The following is a 13,761-nucleotide window of genomic DNA, read 5'->3' as shown; positions in this document are numbered from 1 at the left end:
AAAAAAAAAAAAAAAAAACTGTATCTTCTAAGGGCAAGGATGCCTGTGAAAAACAAAAGGACACATCAAACACAATAGCAGATATTGTCCAGAGCCTGTGTGTCTAACTCAGTTTTCCCTCTGCTCTGATATCCAGACATCCTTTCCTAAAATAAACATGATGATTTATCCTTGTCCAGATTCTGTTCAGCTTGAAGCTATTTGTAAAAAGCATGTAGCATAAATACTGTGGTTTTATTTCTTGTCCTCTCCATGTCCTCAACTGCCTATTTGGCCCATATCACTTTGCAGAGAACAGAAGGTGTTTCAGGAGAAATGCTCTAACAAGATTTCTAACATCATAAGAAGAAAAAAGATCTTTGAAAGTAAAAATTTTCACTGTGTAGAACACCAGCCTTCTGGGCTTAATATGTATGATGTAAAAGATAAGTTCAATAAATTTTGTTATTTATGTGACTTAGTCATAAGACTGGATGCTTCTATTTTTACTATATTATGAACATGAAAATTATAGACTTTAGGAACGAGAAAGATAAAAAAATAGAAAGTATAACTCCTTGAATACTTCCTGACTTTTGTTTACACATCGTTTCCCCTGTGTTTGTTCAGCAAAATCATGTTTGTTTTGCAAATTGGGAGTACATCGCAGACAGACAGCTGCAACAGCGACCTGAGTGGCCCCCACGCCGTGGACAAGGCCGTGCTGCTGCAGTACAGTGTCAACAACGGGATCACCTGGCACGTCATCGCGCAGCACCAGCCGAAGGACTTCACACAGGCTCAGAGGGTGTCCTACAACGTCCCCCTGTAAGCGGTCAGAGAGCAAAAGCATGGTGTCACACACGATCCTAACAATTAACAGTGTTTGGTGAAGTTACTGAACCAACGCCGCAAAAGTAGGTGGTGGCAGAACCAAGACTAATCCAGATCTCCAGAGTTGTGTTACCGTTTTCTGTTAGGACAACAGGCCAGGATAAGGGGAGCCAGGGATAAGGAGCCTGGGAGCCAGGATAAGGTCAAGAGGGAAGAGAGAAAAACAATTAAATACAAGGGTGCGTTGTGCATATTTCCCTCCCAGTAACCAGTGTTTCTAGTCATTTAGGAAACAACATTTTTAATCTTCTGCTGGGTACACCGGTTTAAAAATTTGCTGAGGATAGGCAGCTTAGTCAGTTTTGCCTGGCATGGTACCCCAGCGTCTAGTACAGTGCCCATCACATAGAAGGCACGTCACATTTGTTGACTAAAGATGTGACTCTTCCAGTTACTAGTGGAGCAAGGGGAAGAAGGGAGAGAGATGTAGAAGGATTGCAAATCCTTGAGTAGCCAGTAAAACTTGATGCTGCTTAGGAGAATACTATGACCTGAGCAAATCTAAATTCCATACCCAAAGTTATGTTGATGAAGATTAGACTATTGTAGTTGAAGTCTGGAAGTCACCTACCAGAAAGTTCTCTGTGTTCTAGTGTTTAATCTCTCTGTCCTTCTATCTGTGACCCAGGGAGGCACGGATGAAAGGAGTTTTATTGCGCTGGTGGCAGCCACGCCACAATGGAACAGGTCATGATCAATGGGCTTTGGACCATGTGGAGGTCGTCCTGTGAGTATCTGATACATAGCATCTCATGTCCATTTCAGAAAGGTTTGAAATTCCTTCGATATGGCATGCTCCTTAATTCAGTAAGAACTGTCCCTGATGAGAAACCCCCATGGGACCACTTTGGCTTATACTCTTCCACAATCACAAACTACAGCTCTAGTTAACAGTGAAATAACAAAGCCCCGAATTTAATTTAATATACCTTAGAAAACTTTGATAAGCAAAGGTTTATTTAAGGGTTTGACAATATTAATTAAATTGGATCGAACAGAAGTCTCCAGGTAAATGGGAAACAATGCCGACTACCAGATCTGAGTTGCCTTATAAAATGGAATGACATCCTGAAAAGAAAAAGGATCTGTACTGGTCGATGTACAGAGTATCACTAGGACATGTGCCCAATTACAAACACCTGTCCTAGCAACAGATGCCTGGGGCATTCTTCCATTTAATGACATGGTCAAAACTAGAACAAAGAATTTGTGGTTTCAGATTCCTCGTGACCAATCCCAGTGCCTAAGAAGTCAAGGGTGTTCCCCCATGGTTTCTCCCATGGAATAAAGTTGTCAGCGCTCTCACCTAACTGGGTTGACTGTTCCACAGTGAGATGACTTGCTTTTTCTCTAACAATCTAGTTCCTGTAGAACTGGGATGCTTATGTCTCGACGTGTTCGGACTGATGGCTCCAAGTGGTTGGCAAGGAGAGGCGAATCTTCTCGGTAGATAGGTTCAAATGTTCATTCTGTTCACCAAATCGAAAACGAAATCAGTTCCTTGGCTGATTTCAGTCATTTTGAAAGCAAATTTAAGTGATTAATTGGTAGGAAACCTACCAGATTTGTTTTCTTTCAATCATAGCCATGAGCTGAATTTTTCAGTCTTGAGTTAGCCCTCTTCTTAGTTTTCACTGAGGCACCTGCTTGCATGGCATCCATATCAATCCCCAAATCCAAGAGCAACCCGGTTCCTACACAAGCTCCCACTGTGTGCTCTGCTGCTTTGGACAACTTGCTGGGCTCTGCCTCCATAAGATAAAGTTGAAGTTTAAAGTAACAGTCAGACTCACGTGAATCTGTATTATGAGGCTGATGTTTTACTTAGATTTTGATTTCCTCAGACTGCATTATTCCAGGAGAATAGACTAACCTGGGCTCTAAAACGAATGATGTATGGTAAGTTCAGAGAGAGAGATATCCAGACAGACCAAACACCAACCCTCTAGCCATTATGCTCTGGCTACTTTCCTTTCAGAGCAGCGCTTCTCAATCTGATTGAACATCAGAATCACTTAGGAGCTTTTGGAAGCATCAATGAGTGTCCCAATGTCCATGCCCATACCTACGGATTACTTGATTTAAATTGATCTTCAGTGAGACCTGAGCATCGGTCTTTTTGAAAAGCACCTCAGTTCATTCTAATAAACTGGTTGAGAATCAAACTTAGAGTCAATAACCAGTTTTTATCTTTCAAGTCTCTTGCCAAGACAGTTTACATTAATGGGGCTTCCTGTGCCTGACAAAGCATTACCAACTTTTATGGAAAGTTCAAAGCTTGACAGTCCTCAGTAGAAGGCAGGATGCTAATACTGACCTTGGGTAGATACAACAATTGTTAACATGTCCTGTGTTATAAGGATATTTCTTATCCCCCCATCCAACCAAGCAATTGCAGTTATCCATTTTGGATTTCAAAGGCATATTATCACCACAGTCCCCTCCCACGTACTAAGATTAAAGAGTAGGTGGGGTCAGAAGTACAAATATACTCCCTGGTATAAAATAACCCCTTGACAATTTGGGAGCAGAACAGAGTTGACCTGCTGCCTCAGAGGTTCTCACCACACAGCTCCCCAGGGAACCTTCTGGTATACCTGCTGTTGATATTAATTTTTATAAGCAGTAACCAGAATCATGATATTATTACAAGAATCAAGGTCAGATTATATAAGATACCAGAAACCTAGCATTTCTGGTATTTTTCTGGAGCAATAATCTGTATTTATAAAGACTTCACTTTTATTCCATCTCCAGAATTTTAAGACTTCAAAGAATTTAGCACATAGGCACCTGTCTGCTCTTATTCTGCATGATCGTTTCAAAGTCTCAGGGCACTAAAACATTTCAAATGAGAAAAGAGCATTGCCACACATGCAGAGTATTGCATGACTTGAGTTTTAGTCAGTCTTCTTTTGGTGAATAATTTTAAATCATAACTTTACATGTGTAACCATAAAATTTTATATATTTATATAAATATGTGTGTGTATATATATAATATGTTAAAATTTGTTAAAACTAAAGGAGTCACTTTGTTTTCCTTCTTTTTTGGAAAGAAGAAATACTTCATAAAGCTGAGTTCAATCAATGAGTTGTTTAAAAAATACGGTACAAAGAAATTATATTTTCAGAACTATGTTTTTGATGTTTTGCTCTTGTCTTAGGATTTAATATTTCTATGCCACTGTATTCTTTCAAACTGCTTATTTTCAGAAGAGTCGCAAAAAGTTTTAAGGCATTTGCTAGTTAATATGCCCTTAGTAGCTCTACAAAACAGTTACTTTAATTCATTCATTTGATGAGCTTAAAAATGAAGTTCCAGATAATTCAGAAAAATAAAATATAATAATTTTTCCAAGTGTCTTGCAACCACATAAAGCACAAAGAAGCCAGCCAAAGTTCATGTCACAATTCACAAATATTACTAATTATAACTTTGCTGCAGTAGATGTATATTTAGAAATGGAGAGGTGAAATACTCCCATAAAGCCCTATTAAATTCAAAATATCATCCTAATTAACTATACTTTTGTATAATAACAGTTATAGTAACTAATAATGTTAACTCCTTAAGTGTGGAGGGAACAGGAGGCTGAGGTGCATATCTCAAGAGATACAAGCCCTGCCTAACTGAATGCCACAGATAGGGCAACTAATATGTTTTTTGCAACCAATGGGGGGATATACATTTTTAGAACATATTTTCTTTTCTGAGTAAAGATTGGCCCTAATCTAGCTTTATTACCATAGTTTAGCTTTTGTGCATGTGCACTAAGGACACATGCTAAAAACTCCTAGAAAGAAAAACTGTGGTCACGCATGGTATCTTGAGTCTAACCTCAGTACTGCCCATATTAACCAAGAAGATACATGAGTTTGATGAGAAAAAAATGTAGCACTTTTGAAAATATTTTAAGGTTTAGGAGTGCATCCTAAATGAGCAAGATAGAGAATATATTTTTAATTTAATGGTTTAATTCTAAAATACTCCATCCAGAAGGATTTGAGTTTCATAAATATGGATATACAGAATAAGCCCCACACCATAAAGATAAAAACCACAGTTTTAGCATTTAACAAGCGAAGTCACTTATGCCTTATGCTTGTTAGAGAGTGTAATCTCCCCACTCTGATGATGTTTTTCAATAAAACCTGCACATGAAAAGCACTTCATGATGATAAGCCCTGGCTAATCTGCCACAGAACAGATGAACTGAATTGACAGATCACTTTTTTCCAGCCTCACTAGCTTACAAAAAGTCCTCATCCGTAAAGTCTGAGTGATGCAGCTTAATACAGTCATTGACAATCAAGCGTCAGAAACCTAATTTCTCTGAATTCATTGGCTAGTGTAGAATATTTGTTTTTCAGTAAATGTTTTTGATTACATTTGGGCAGATCCCTCACAAGATCCATGCTGGTGGGGTTCTTCTTAGGATAAAAGGGAATCCTTTGTCTTATTGCTGGGCACTCATCCTTCTACCCTAAGAATCTCCCTCACCCAACTATGCATTTCATTCACACATCACATTTCCTGTGTGCGTGTCTAAGTCACAACCTGTCATGTGTACAATGAAGCGGGCCAATTTTTGCATGTGTACCTTGAAAGCAAATTGCTCAGTAAAGAGTCAGCCTTTGTGGATTGATTTACTAATAAGTGAATTATTACCACATTTGCTGAGAATTGGAAATGAATATGCTGCTAACTATGGTCTTAAAGGCATTTATCAGATTTTATAATATGAGTTCCATCATGGCCATTCCCTCATGTATTCATTATCAAGATACTGTCACATTTTTGGCACAAATGATTTATGGAGGACAGCATATTACATTTGTTGCAAAGCATATTTATCCTTTATTAAATTTGATTGTGTTGTTTGATATAGAGGACTTACATATTTTTAAGAGCCCATTCCTTAATATATTCAGGAATAAGTATGTTCTAAAATGTAAATAATTAAAAAATCAAATAATAAAATTAATGGTAGTTATTAAACTATTACTTTCATATTTATACTTTATATGCAACATTTATGCCAAATGTAGTACTATAGCTACATGTACCTTGACATACGGTTATGAGCAAATATTGCATGTTGCATTACATAGAAAAGTTAAATATATGTGTATATTAGGTATAGAAGAATAAGAAATAACTTCTTTAATTTTTATTTTCAAAAGAGATGAAAAATCCTATATCGCATCTAAACCTGATCAGACTTTTATGACTAATCACAGTGCTGCATGTGTTGAAAGGCATTTTTTAACTTGTGTTATATTTCATTATTTGCTGTCATTGGTTTTCCACTAGAGTAAGGTAAGTCCTCTTACTAATTCCGGGGAACTGTTTACTAATAGTTTCATCAGTGGTAGTACGTTAACTGAGAAGTTTTGTAGAAGACCTTTGCAACTGAAAAAAAAACCTGTGAAAACAAAGTTATACGTGATACTGAAATATACTGGAACACTTGAAACCTATATCATGTAAACTCGGAGTTCAGCGAAATTGTGGTAATTTTCTGATGTATACAATATGGGGCACAAGAGCATAGACCAGAGTACCAATCAGCATTCCTTCATGTGAATGTTTGACTCTGTGTCTGGGATTTTGTTAGGTGCTCTTGAAATGTTAACAGTTTATAAGTTCGTTATGAGGGGAAAGTGAAAATAGAAATGTGTGGAAAAGAGCTAGGGGCTTTGATTAAAGGCAGTGTCTTTCAAAAGATCTCTTGTGCTGGAGATGAGTGAGGATGCCTAGACTTCTTAATTCTATTCTAAGTTAATAAATGAACAGGCAAAAGGGAATGGGTTTATTCATAATATTTGTGAGTTCTAGATGCTATCCTTAGGTAAGATTGGCCTTTTTAAATATATATTTACATTTGTCCTCTGATGGAGATACTTTAAACTTAGGAAAGAAGGTAAAATGTTTGTCATTTATTAAACATCTGCATATTCTACTAGAAGCTTTCATTTAATCCTTACAATTCCCCAAGGTACACAATATCAGATATTATTCCTATCCCCATTCAGCAGGGAAAAGAAAAATGAAACCTTCTACATTTGTGAGATATATGAGCCCACACTTATCTACATGTAGCCCTCCTGAAAACACATGGCCTTGAAAGTAAAATGTACTTTTTTTTCTTCTATGCAGGGCAGTTTCATTGATTAGTTTCAGTGTCAGCTTCCCATTCTACTCTCATCAATATTTCTCTGAAAGATAATAGCAGTCACTGGATTCTTATTTTTGCATTGATATAAAATATTATTTATTGTATCATTTTGTTTTGATGAAAAATAAATTACTGAACAGTAAAAATGCCTAAATTTCTGTGAGTTCAAATTACTTCTACCAAATCTCTATCTTCCCCATTTCCTTTAGAATCAATTAAAAATCAGTCAAATTGTTTCATAATAATAACCTAAGATAGTGGCTCCAGTGAAGAAGAGCAGTTCGAGAGAACACAGTCACTAGTTCTTGAAAAAATTTGCAATATCTGTATTTCCTATGCAGAAACAGCGAAGCATTTTATTATTCCATATGCTGTCTAAAGTCCCCAAATTCCCTCAGTGATAATGGAAATTTAAGTTAGCATTTCCAAGAAGTCATCATTCTTCCTTCCTTCAATGACTTAACTCATAATGGGAGTTTATAAATGGACCTAGTTCTATTCACAATCAAAGCAAATTGATAAGTACTGTAGTTGATATGCCTTGGGATGAATATTACCTGCTTTCACTGGAATTATAATAAAAATACTTTCCCCTATAATCACAGTGAAGAAATAAATCCTTAAAATTCCACCACACCTTAATTATTTTGGTTATAAGTTTATCTATAACTATACATCTACATGTATCAAAAACAAAAATAGGCTCTCAGATCTGCTTCACAAAAAAAAAAAGATAATAAGCATGAGATCTTTAAACTTGTTTAAAATTCCCCTAATGCCCAATCCTATAACTTAGACATTTTAGAAGCCACAACAAGTTTAATAACCATGTCAGTTTATTAAATGGTCCTCGAAGCAGGCAGCACTTTGGTATAGCTTCCCATGGTGCTTGATTTTCAAAAGCTTATGAACTGGAAAAATCTGCTTTGCTATATTCCAACTTAACTGTCTCCAGAGATATTTATGCTTTACATAACAAAATTACTAGTTAGTTTCAAGTGTGCTTTGAAAATGTGGCCATTTCTAATGTGGCTACAAAACACTAGACGTCTATAGCAAATGCTGAGTGCATATGAACATTCGCAGAGATCCAAAGATATGCTACTGATACGAAAATGTATTCGAAATTAAAGGGTATCCAGTGAATCAAAATGCCTCCTAAAGTAGAGGTCAGCTTCCAAGCTGGACCTATCGATTATCAGGGTATTAAAAGATCAGCAACCTGTTAATATTTATTTTCTCACATACAAAAATGAAGAATTTAAATCAGTCCATAATAAGTAACTAGTTATATGGAGAAGTTGCTTTAAAGCCATTAAACACGCACATCAACTTTTGTTCAGATTAAATGTTCCTTTGTTCCGGGATATTGAGGTCACTTTCATGTCCATCTCGGTCACATTAAGGTAACTAAATATCTTGAGTGTTCTGAGTTTATCTTTTTTCCGTGTAAGATATTTTAACTATTTTAAATTCTCTTTGAGTGCCTTATATCTTTAAATGTGTTTTCAACAGAATATTTTCATTGCTTTAACTTTGCAATTATTCCTTATAGTTAAAGAGTAATGATTTACAACAGGAATCCAATCAGTAAGTCACCATAAGTTCCACAAACATGCCTTGACCCCCCCAGGGGTCAGGCAGGAGGCTCAGCGCTATGATGTGGGGCTGGAGGGAGTGGGGCACATCCACGACACCCACCGCAGTTTAGTCATGGGGAGCCAAGATGTGAACACAAATCATCTCCATGCAAAGCAGGAGCACTATGAGGGTTCACAGGAGGGGGGGAAATCCCTACTGCAGGGGGTGAGCAAGAAAGGAAATGTGATACTTGAAAAATAAGTAGAAATTTTAGGAAGGTATGTTGGGGATTGTCCAATAAGGCAGATGGAAGGGGCTCAAGGTGAGTTTGAATAGAGATGTCTGTGTGAGGTGTAGCGGATGAAAGGACTTGAAAAACAGAGTAAGGTGAAACATGTGGAGGACTTGAAATAGCTGGCGAAGTTGACTTACGAGGATTATGAATGGTTTTGTTTTGTTTTCTTTTAACAAGATAAAGCCAGCATTTGAGGGGAAGTTTACTGAAACTGGTGTGCAAAATTCATTGTATGTATGCTTGGGAAGATACACACACACACATACATACATACAATTACACATTCGGTGATACTTTCTTAGTATATCATAGTATCTTGTCAGTGGTGTTTCTTTCATAAGGGGAGAGAATGTGGAGGCTAGCTTAGGGGGCCACTGTAATAGCTCAGGGAAATTCAGGGAAAGGGCCACGAGGTGTCCTAGGATGCTGGCAGGAAGACAGCTAGTGCCAGTCCCAATCTTCTGTGACTAAAGAGGTGAGAGGATTCTTTCTCCTGACACTTGATTAGTTCAATACATTAGGTCATTGTCCGTTTTTTGTAACTAGACTTTACATAGGCAGCAATTAGTACTTGTAGCAGCTAATGAATAATGGATACATTCATTTCCTTCTTCAACTATGACATGGAAATGGGTCAACTTGGTTGATACAGGGGAGCAAGGAGGATAGTCAAGCTACCTGAAGACGAAACCTGATTTTTTTCTTTTTCTCTACGGTGTCTTCAGAGTATATTTTGTTTCCATTCTATAGTTTCTAGCATTTTGATAGTATAGAAATCCAGGGTGAACAGTTATTAGCACTTTATTTTGCAAAATATATATCAATGTGATGTCTTCTTTTTATCAAGTTTTCAGCACAGATACTGTTGCTTTTTGATTAAACATATCTGATGAAATTCACTTTATGCATTTTCCTTTGAGAGATTTTATTATAAATTTTCTTTTCTAATGATCAAACATCTAAAAAATCCTATTTTAAAGGTTTCTGTATGTTACAAGTGTTAGTATAATATCCTAGGTAAAACAGTATCATTTTACACCTTGCCTGGTCTGTTGATCATTAATAACTCAGAAGAATACACTGCTCAGTGCAAAATTATCCATTCCCACCTCCTTACCGTGACTCAAGTTCATGTCATATTGACTGACCTTCATGGTGATAGCACATCACATGACATTATCCTGCTCCATACGCATTTTATGTTCCCATAAAATTAAGGAGGAAAAGACTTTAGGACCAGACAGTATTCAAGAGACTCAGTGAATTTGGAAAATACTAAGAGGCTCACACTTAAAAAACACACTTCAGTGCTACATAGAGACATGTTGTCACTCCAGTCCATGTGTGAAAGGAGTCTGATTCTTGCCAGTGACCTTATGGATAATGATCCTTTTTAAATTACATTTTCCATATCAAAACTTTAACAGCTGTCTCTACCAGTATCGTGCATATTCCTACAGGCTCCTAAAATCCATTTTCAGTATTTTTATCAGCTTCACGTAGAGTATGTATGCATGAACGTGTATGTACATACATGGGGGCAATATATACTCATATATTTACATCTGTACATTGAATTACACTTTCTTAGTATTTTATGATCTTTTTTCAGTGGGGTGTCTCCTTCATAAGGCCATGTTTATAGACTATGACCCAAGCTGCTTATTGTTTGAGGAAGGCAGCGGAATCCGACCTTCTGAGAAAAAAACTTACTTCCTCATTTTGCCCCTGAGACTGCATAAAATAGGAAGGTCAAACTGATTCAGATAACAAGTTTGTTTTCCCTTTGTTTGTTTTTGCTTTTTAAGCTTTAAATGAAAATGTTTGCTGAAACAATCAAATTATGCTTTCTACTTGTTGAAGATGTATTTAAATAAGGTAATGGGTACAGCACGCACTTTGTCTCAAATGAACTCCATCCAAGTAAATGTTTTCAGAAAAAGTTCAAGAATAAAATTAAAAATCACAAAAGTTTCAGTCCACTTTTGCAATGAATCAAGAGAATTTACCTTTTTTTCTGGTTCAGACCTCACTCATGAGAAGAAGGGGATTTCTTCAAGGCCAAAGGCAGTGAATTCAGGTGTCAGCCTTTAGTTCTTCTGTCCTGGGGTGGTAATGTCAGCATGACCTATTAACCCTGAAAATTTTCAAATAAGTATCAGGGTAACTTAGGACCTAGACTAAGGTCCTAGATTGTGCTTTCAATGATGGGACTTACATGCTCTTTCTCCTTTCCCTCCCCTGCCTCTATCCTTTCTGATTTTAACAGCACTCGCAAACAAAATTACATGATGAATTTTTCACGACAACATGGGCTCAGGCACTTCTACAACAGAAGACGAAGGTCACTTAGACGATACCCATGAGGAATCAAAAAGTTTATTTTTCCTTCCAACTTGTGATGTGTTGTTTTCCGTTCTTTTAAATCTCGTACTGCATCTGATATCAGGAAATTTCTGTGAAGGACTTGGTGATTAACTGAAAGCCCTTCTCAAGACTGAGTATACACCACTTTCCCACACTGTGAACTAATGACAAGTGACTTATTTTCTCATAAGTAAATGTCTTCATGTTGCTGTGTCTGTGCAAATTGTGATCTGTGGTAATATCAGTTACAGTGGCAGTATTGAAAATAAGGAATAGTCTAACAGAAAAAAAAGTTTAAGCACAAAAGTTTAAGAGATTTTATGTTTAAAATGGCATTTAGTACAGTATTTAACATTCTTGGTCACAAAGCTATTTAAGTGGACTGTATTTCAGCTATGTATCATGTTTTATATGATTAAATTATCATTGTTTGTCCTTTATGTATTCTCTTCTACAATATAACAACACATTGACACTGTATTTACTTATGTTGCAATATTTTGCTGCTGAATTTCAGGCTACTTATATTCTGCAGAAAATTCATTGAAATACCTACTCAAGAAGATAGTTGTAAAGATATTGTATCTCCTTTAATATACCCCTTGAAATGTATGTTGGCTTAGCGTTGTTTTGTGGATAAGAAAGATGCCTGACCTTGAAATATTTTCTACTTAAAAATTGTGGATGAAGACCCTATCTCCCACAAAGGAATTCCCATTTCCTTGTCTAAAGATTCTTTTAAAGTGTTCTGTGGCTGATTTACTAACAGTAACTGCCATTTTGTGTCTGTGGTAACAGAGTGATTTGTAAAACAGTGGATGTTTTCATTGTGTTCTCTTTGTGGATTGTTTTTCCTGCGGGTCATATTCATACCTTTCTGATGAAGTTGTACCAACACCAGCAACATTATAATGGCCCTGTAGCCCTGAACTCTCTATTAACCTAACGAAAAGGTTGCACTCTAGGGTGAACCATGCTAAAAGCCCATGCTTAAATAAAAATTATGTTCAAAAGCCATTTGAAGTTCATTTGTCTTTATTTACTGTTAATTAAATTTTCTGTAAGATTTGTAAGCCTGGTCAGGTTTGGAAAGAACAGTCAGTGTCAAATATATTTACTGTTTTTTTATTTTGTTTCATCATTGATAATAGCAATTATGAAGCCACACTCTCAATGTAGCCATTTTTGTCTTACTCAGTTTTTTTCTATTATTCACTCTGTAATTACACTAAGAAAAGCCAGTAGAGAATTTTGAAAATTATTTAACTGCTGAAAATTTTGTTAGCTGCTGACATAATGCCTAGCTCATAATAAGTACTCATGCATTCATTCAGCAAATATCTACTGAGTGCTTGCTATTTGACAGGCATTGTGCTAAGTGTTGAGGATAAAAATGCTGATTGAGACATTTTCCCTGCTTGTTTTTAACATCTACAAAAAAATAAATATGTTGATATTGTTGAATTTGTTGGCTTTCCAGAGGGCTAAAAAAATATACCCAGGTAATAAAGGGCTGAATGGCAGTAGTATTTCTCATTGGATGATCTCCAATGAGATTGGAGATCATTGGATTTCTCATTGAAACGATAAGGGATGATCTCACTGAGAAGTTTAGTTAAATTTTATTTTGAGTCCGGTATCAAATCCATTGTAAATCATTGCCTTGGAGATACAAGGCCTTCTTTTTTCTACCTAATATATGACATATTGTATAATTCGGTGCATATGTGGCCCATAAATATTCATAAATATTGTATCTTAATTGTTGATTCTCCTTTCTTCGTTCACAAATTGTCTGCTGCTGGTTCACCATTTGGTGGTTTTTTTTTTTTTTTGCGGTACGCAAGCCTCTCACTGTCGTGGCCTCTCCCGTTGCGGAGCACAGGCTCCAGACGCGCAGGCGCAGCGGCCATGGTTCACGGGCCGTGGGATCCTCCCGGACCGGGGCACGAACCCGTGTCCCCTGCATCGGCAGGCGGACCCTCAACCACTGCGCCACCAGGGAAGCCCTTGGTGGTATTTTTGTTTCATTGTTTTCATTGGTACGAGGGGTTGAATGCTACTTCTGGGTATTTACCATAGTAAAACTCTTGCATGTACACACAAAAAGATTTGTGCAAGAATGTTCACAGCAGCATTATTTGTACTTGCAAATAATGGGAAGCAATCCAAGTGTACATCAACAAGAGAATGGATAAATTGTGATTTATTTGCATAATAGAACATTGGTGGTGAAAATGGATAAACTTAGAGTACACCTATTAACGATAACAAAAGTTGCAAAATTATAAATGTAGTATGATGCCATTTATCAAATATTAAAACTTGCAGACAAACACTGTATATTGCTTATGAATACATGCATACGTTGCAAAACTATAAAAGCGTGTATGGGAGTGATACCTACAAATGCATGATGGTGGTTACCTCGGGTGAGGAAATAAGATCAGAGTGGGGGATGTG

General features: G+C 36.7%; 1 protein-coding gene across 2 annotated transcripts in view; it reads left to right on the top strand.

The window, feature by feature from the left end:
• The window catches only part of RELN (reelin), a 538,742-nt gene extending 526,416 nt beyond the window's left edge, over positions 1-12,326 (top strand). The window contains exons 62-65 of one of the 2 annotated variants that reach the window (XM_024115956.1): positions 610-807; positions 1,502-1,600; positions 6,191-6,196; positions 11,201-12,326. In XM_024115956.1, the coding sequence (XP_023971724.1) occupies positions 610-807; positions 1,502-1,600; positions 6,191-6,196; positions 11,201-11,297 (400 nt within the window). In that variant the 3' untranslated portion in view covers positions 11,298-12,326. The remainder of the gene's footprint in view (positions 1-609; positions 808-1,501; positions 1,601-6,190; positions 6,197-11,200) is intronic. The other variant, XM_024115957.2, reaches the window with a different exon arrangement.
• The last annotated feature ends 1,435 nt before the right edge of the window (positions 12,327-13,761 follow it).

Source organism: Physeter macrocephalus, chromosome 5 (genome assembly GCF_002837175.3).
Source record: "Physeter macrocephalus isolate SW-GA chromosome 5, ASM283717v5, whole genome shotgun sequence".
NCBI lineage: Eukaryota > Metazoa > Chordata > Mammalia > Artiodactyla > Physeteridae > Physeter > Physeter macrocephalus.
The sequence above is the reverse complement of the archived record's forward strand: the minus strand, read 5'-3'. Positions and strand labels throughout refer to the sequence as shown.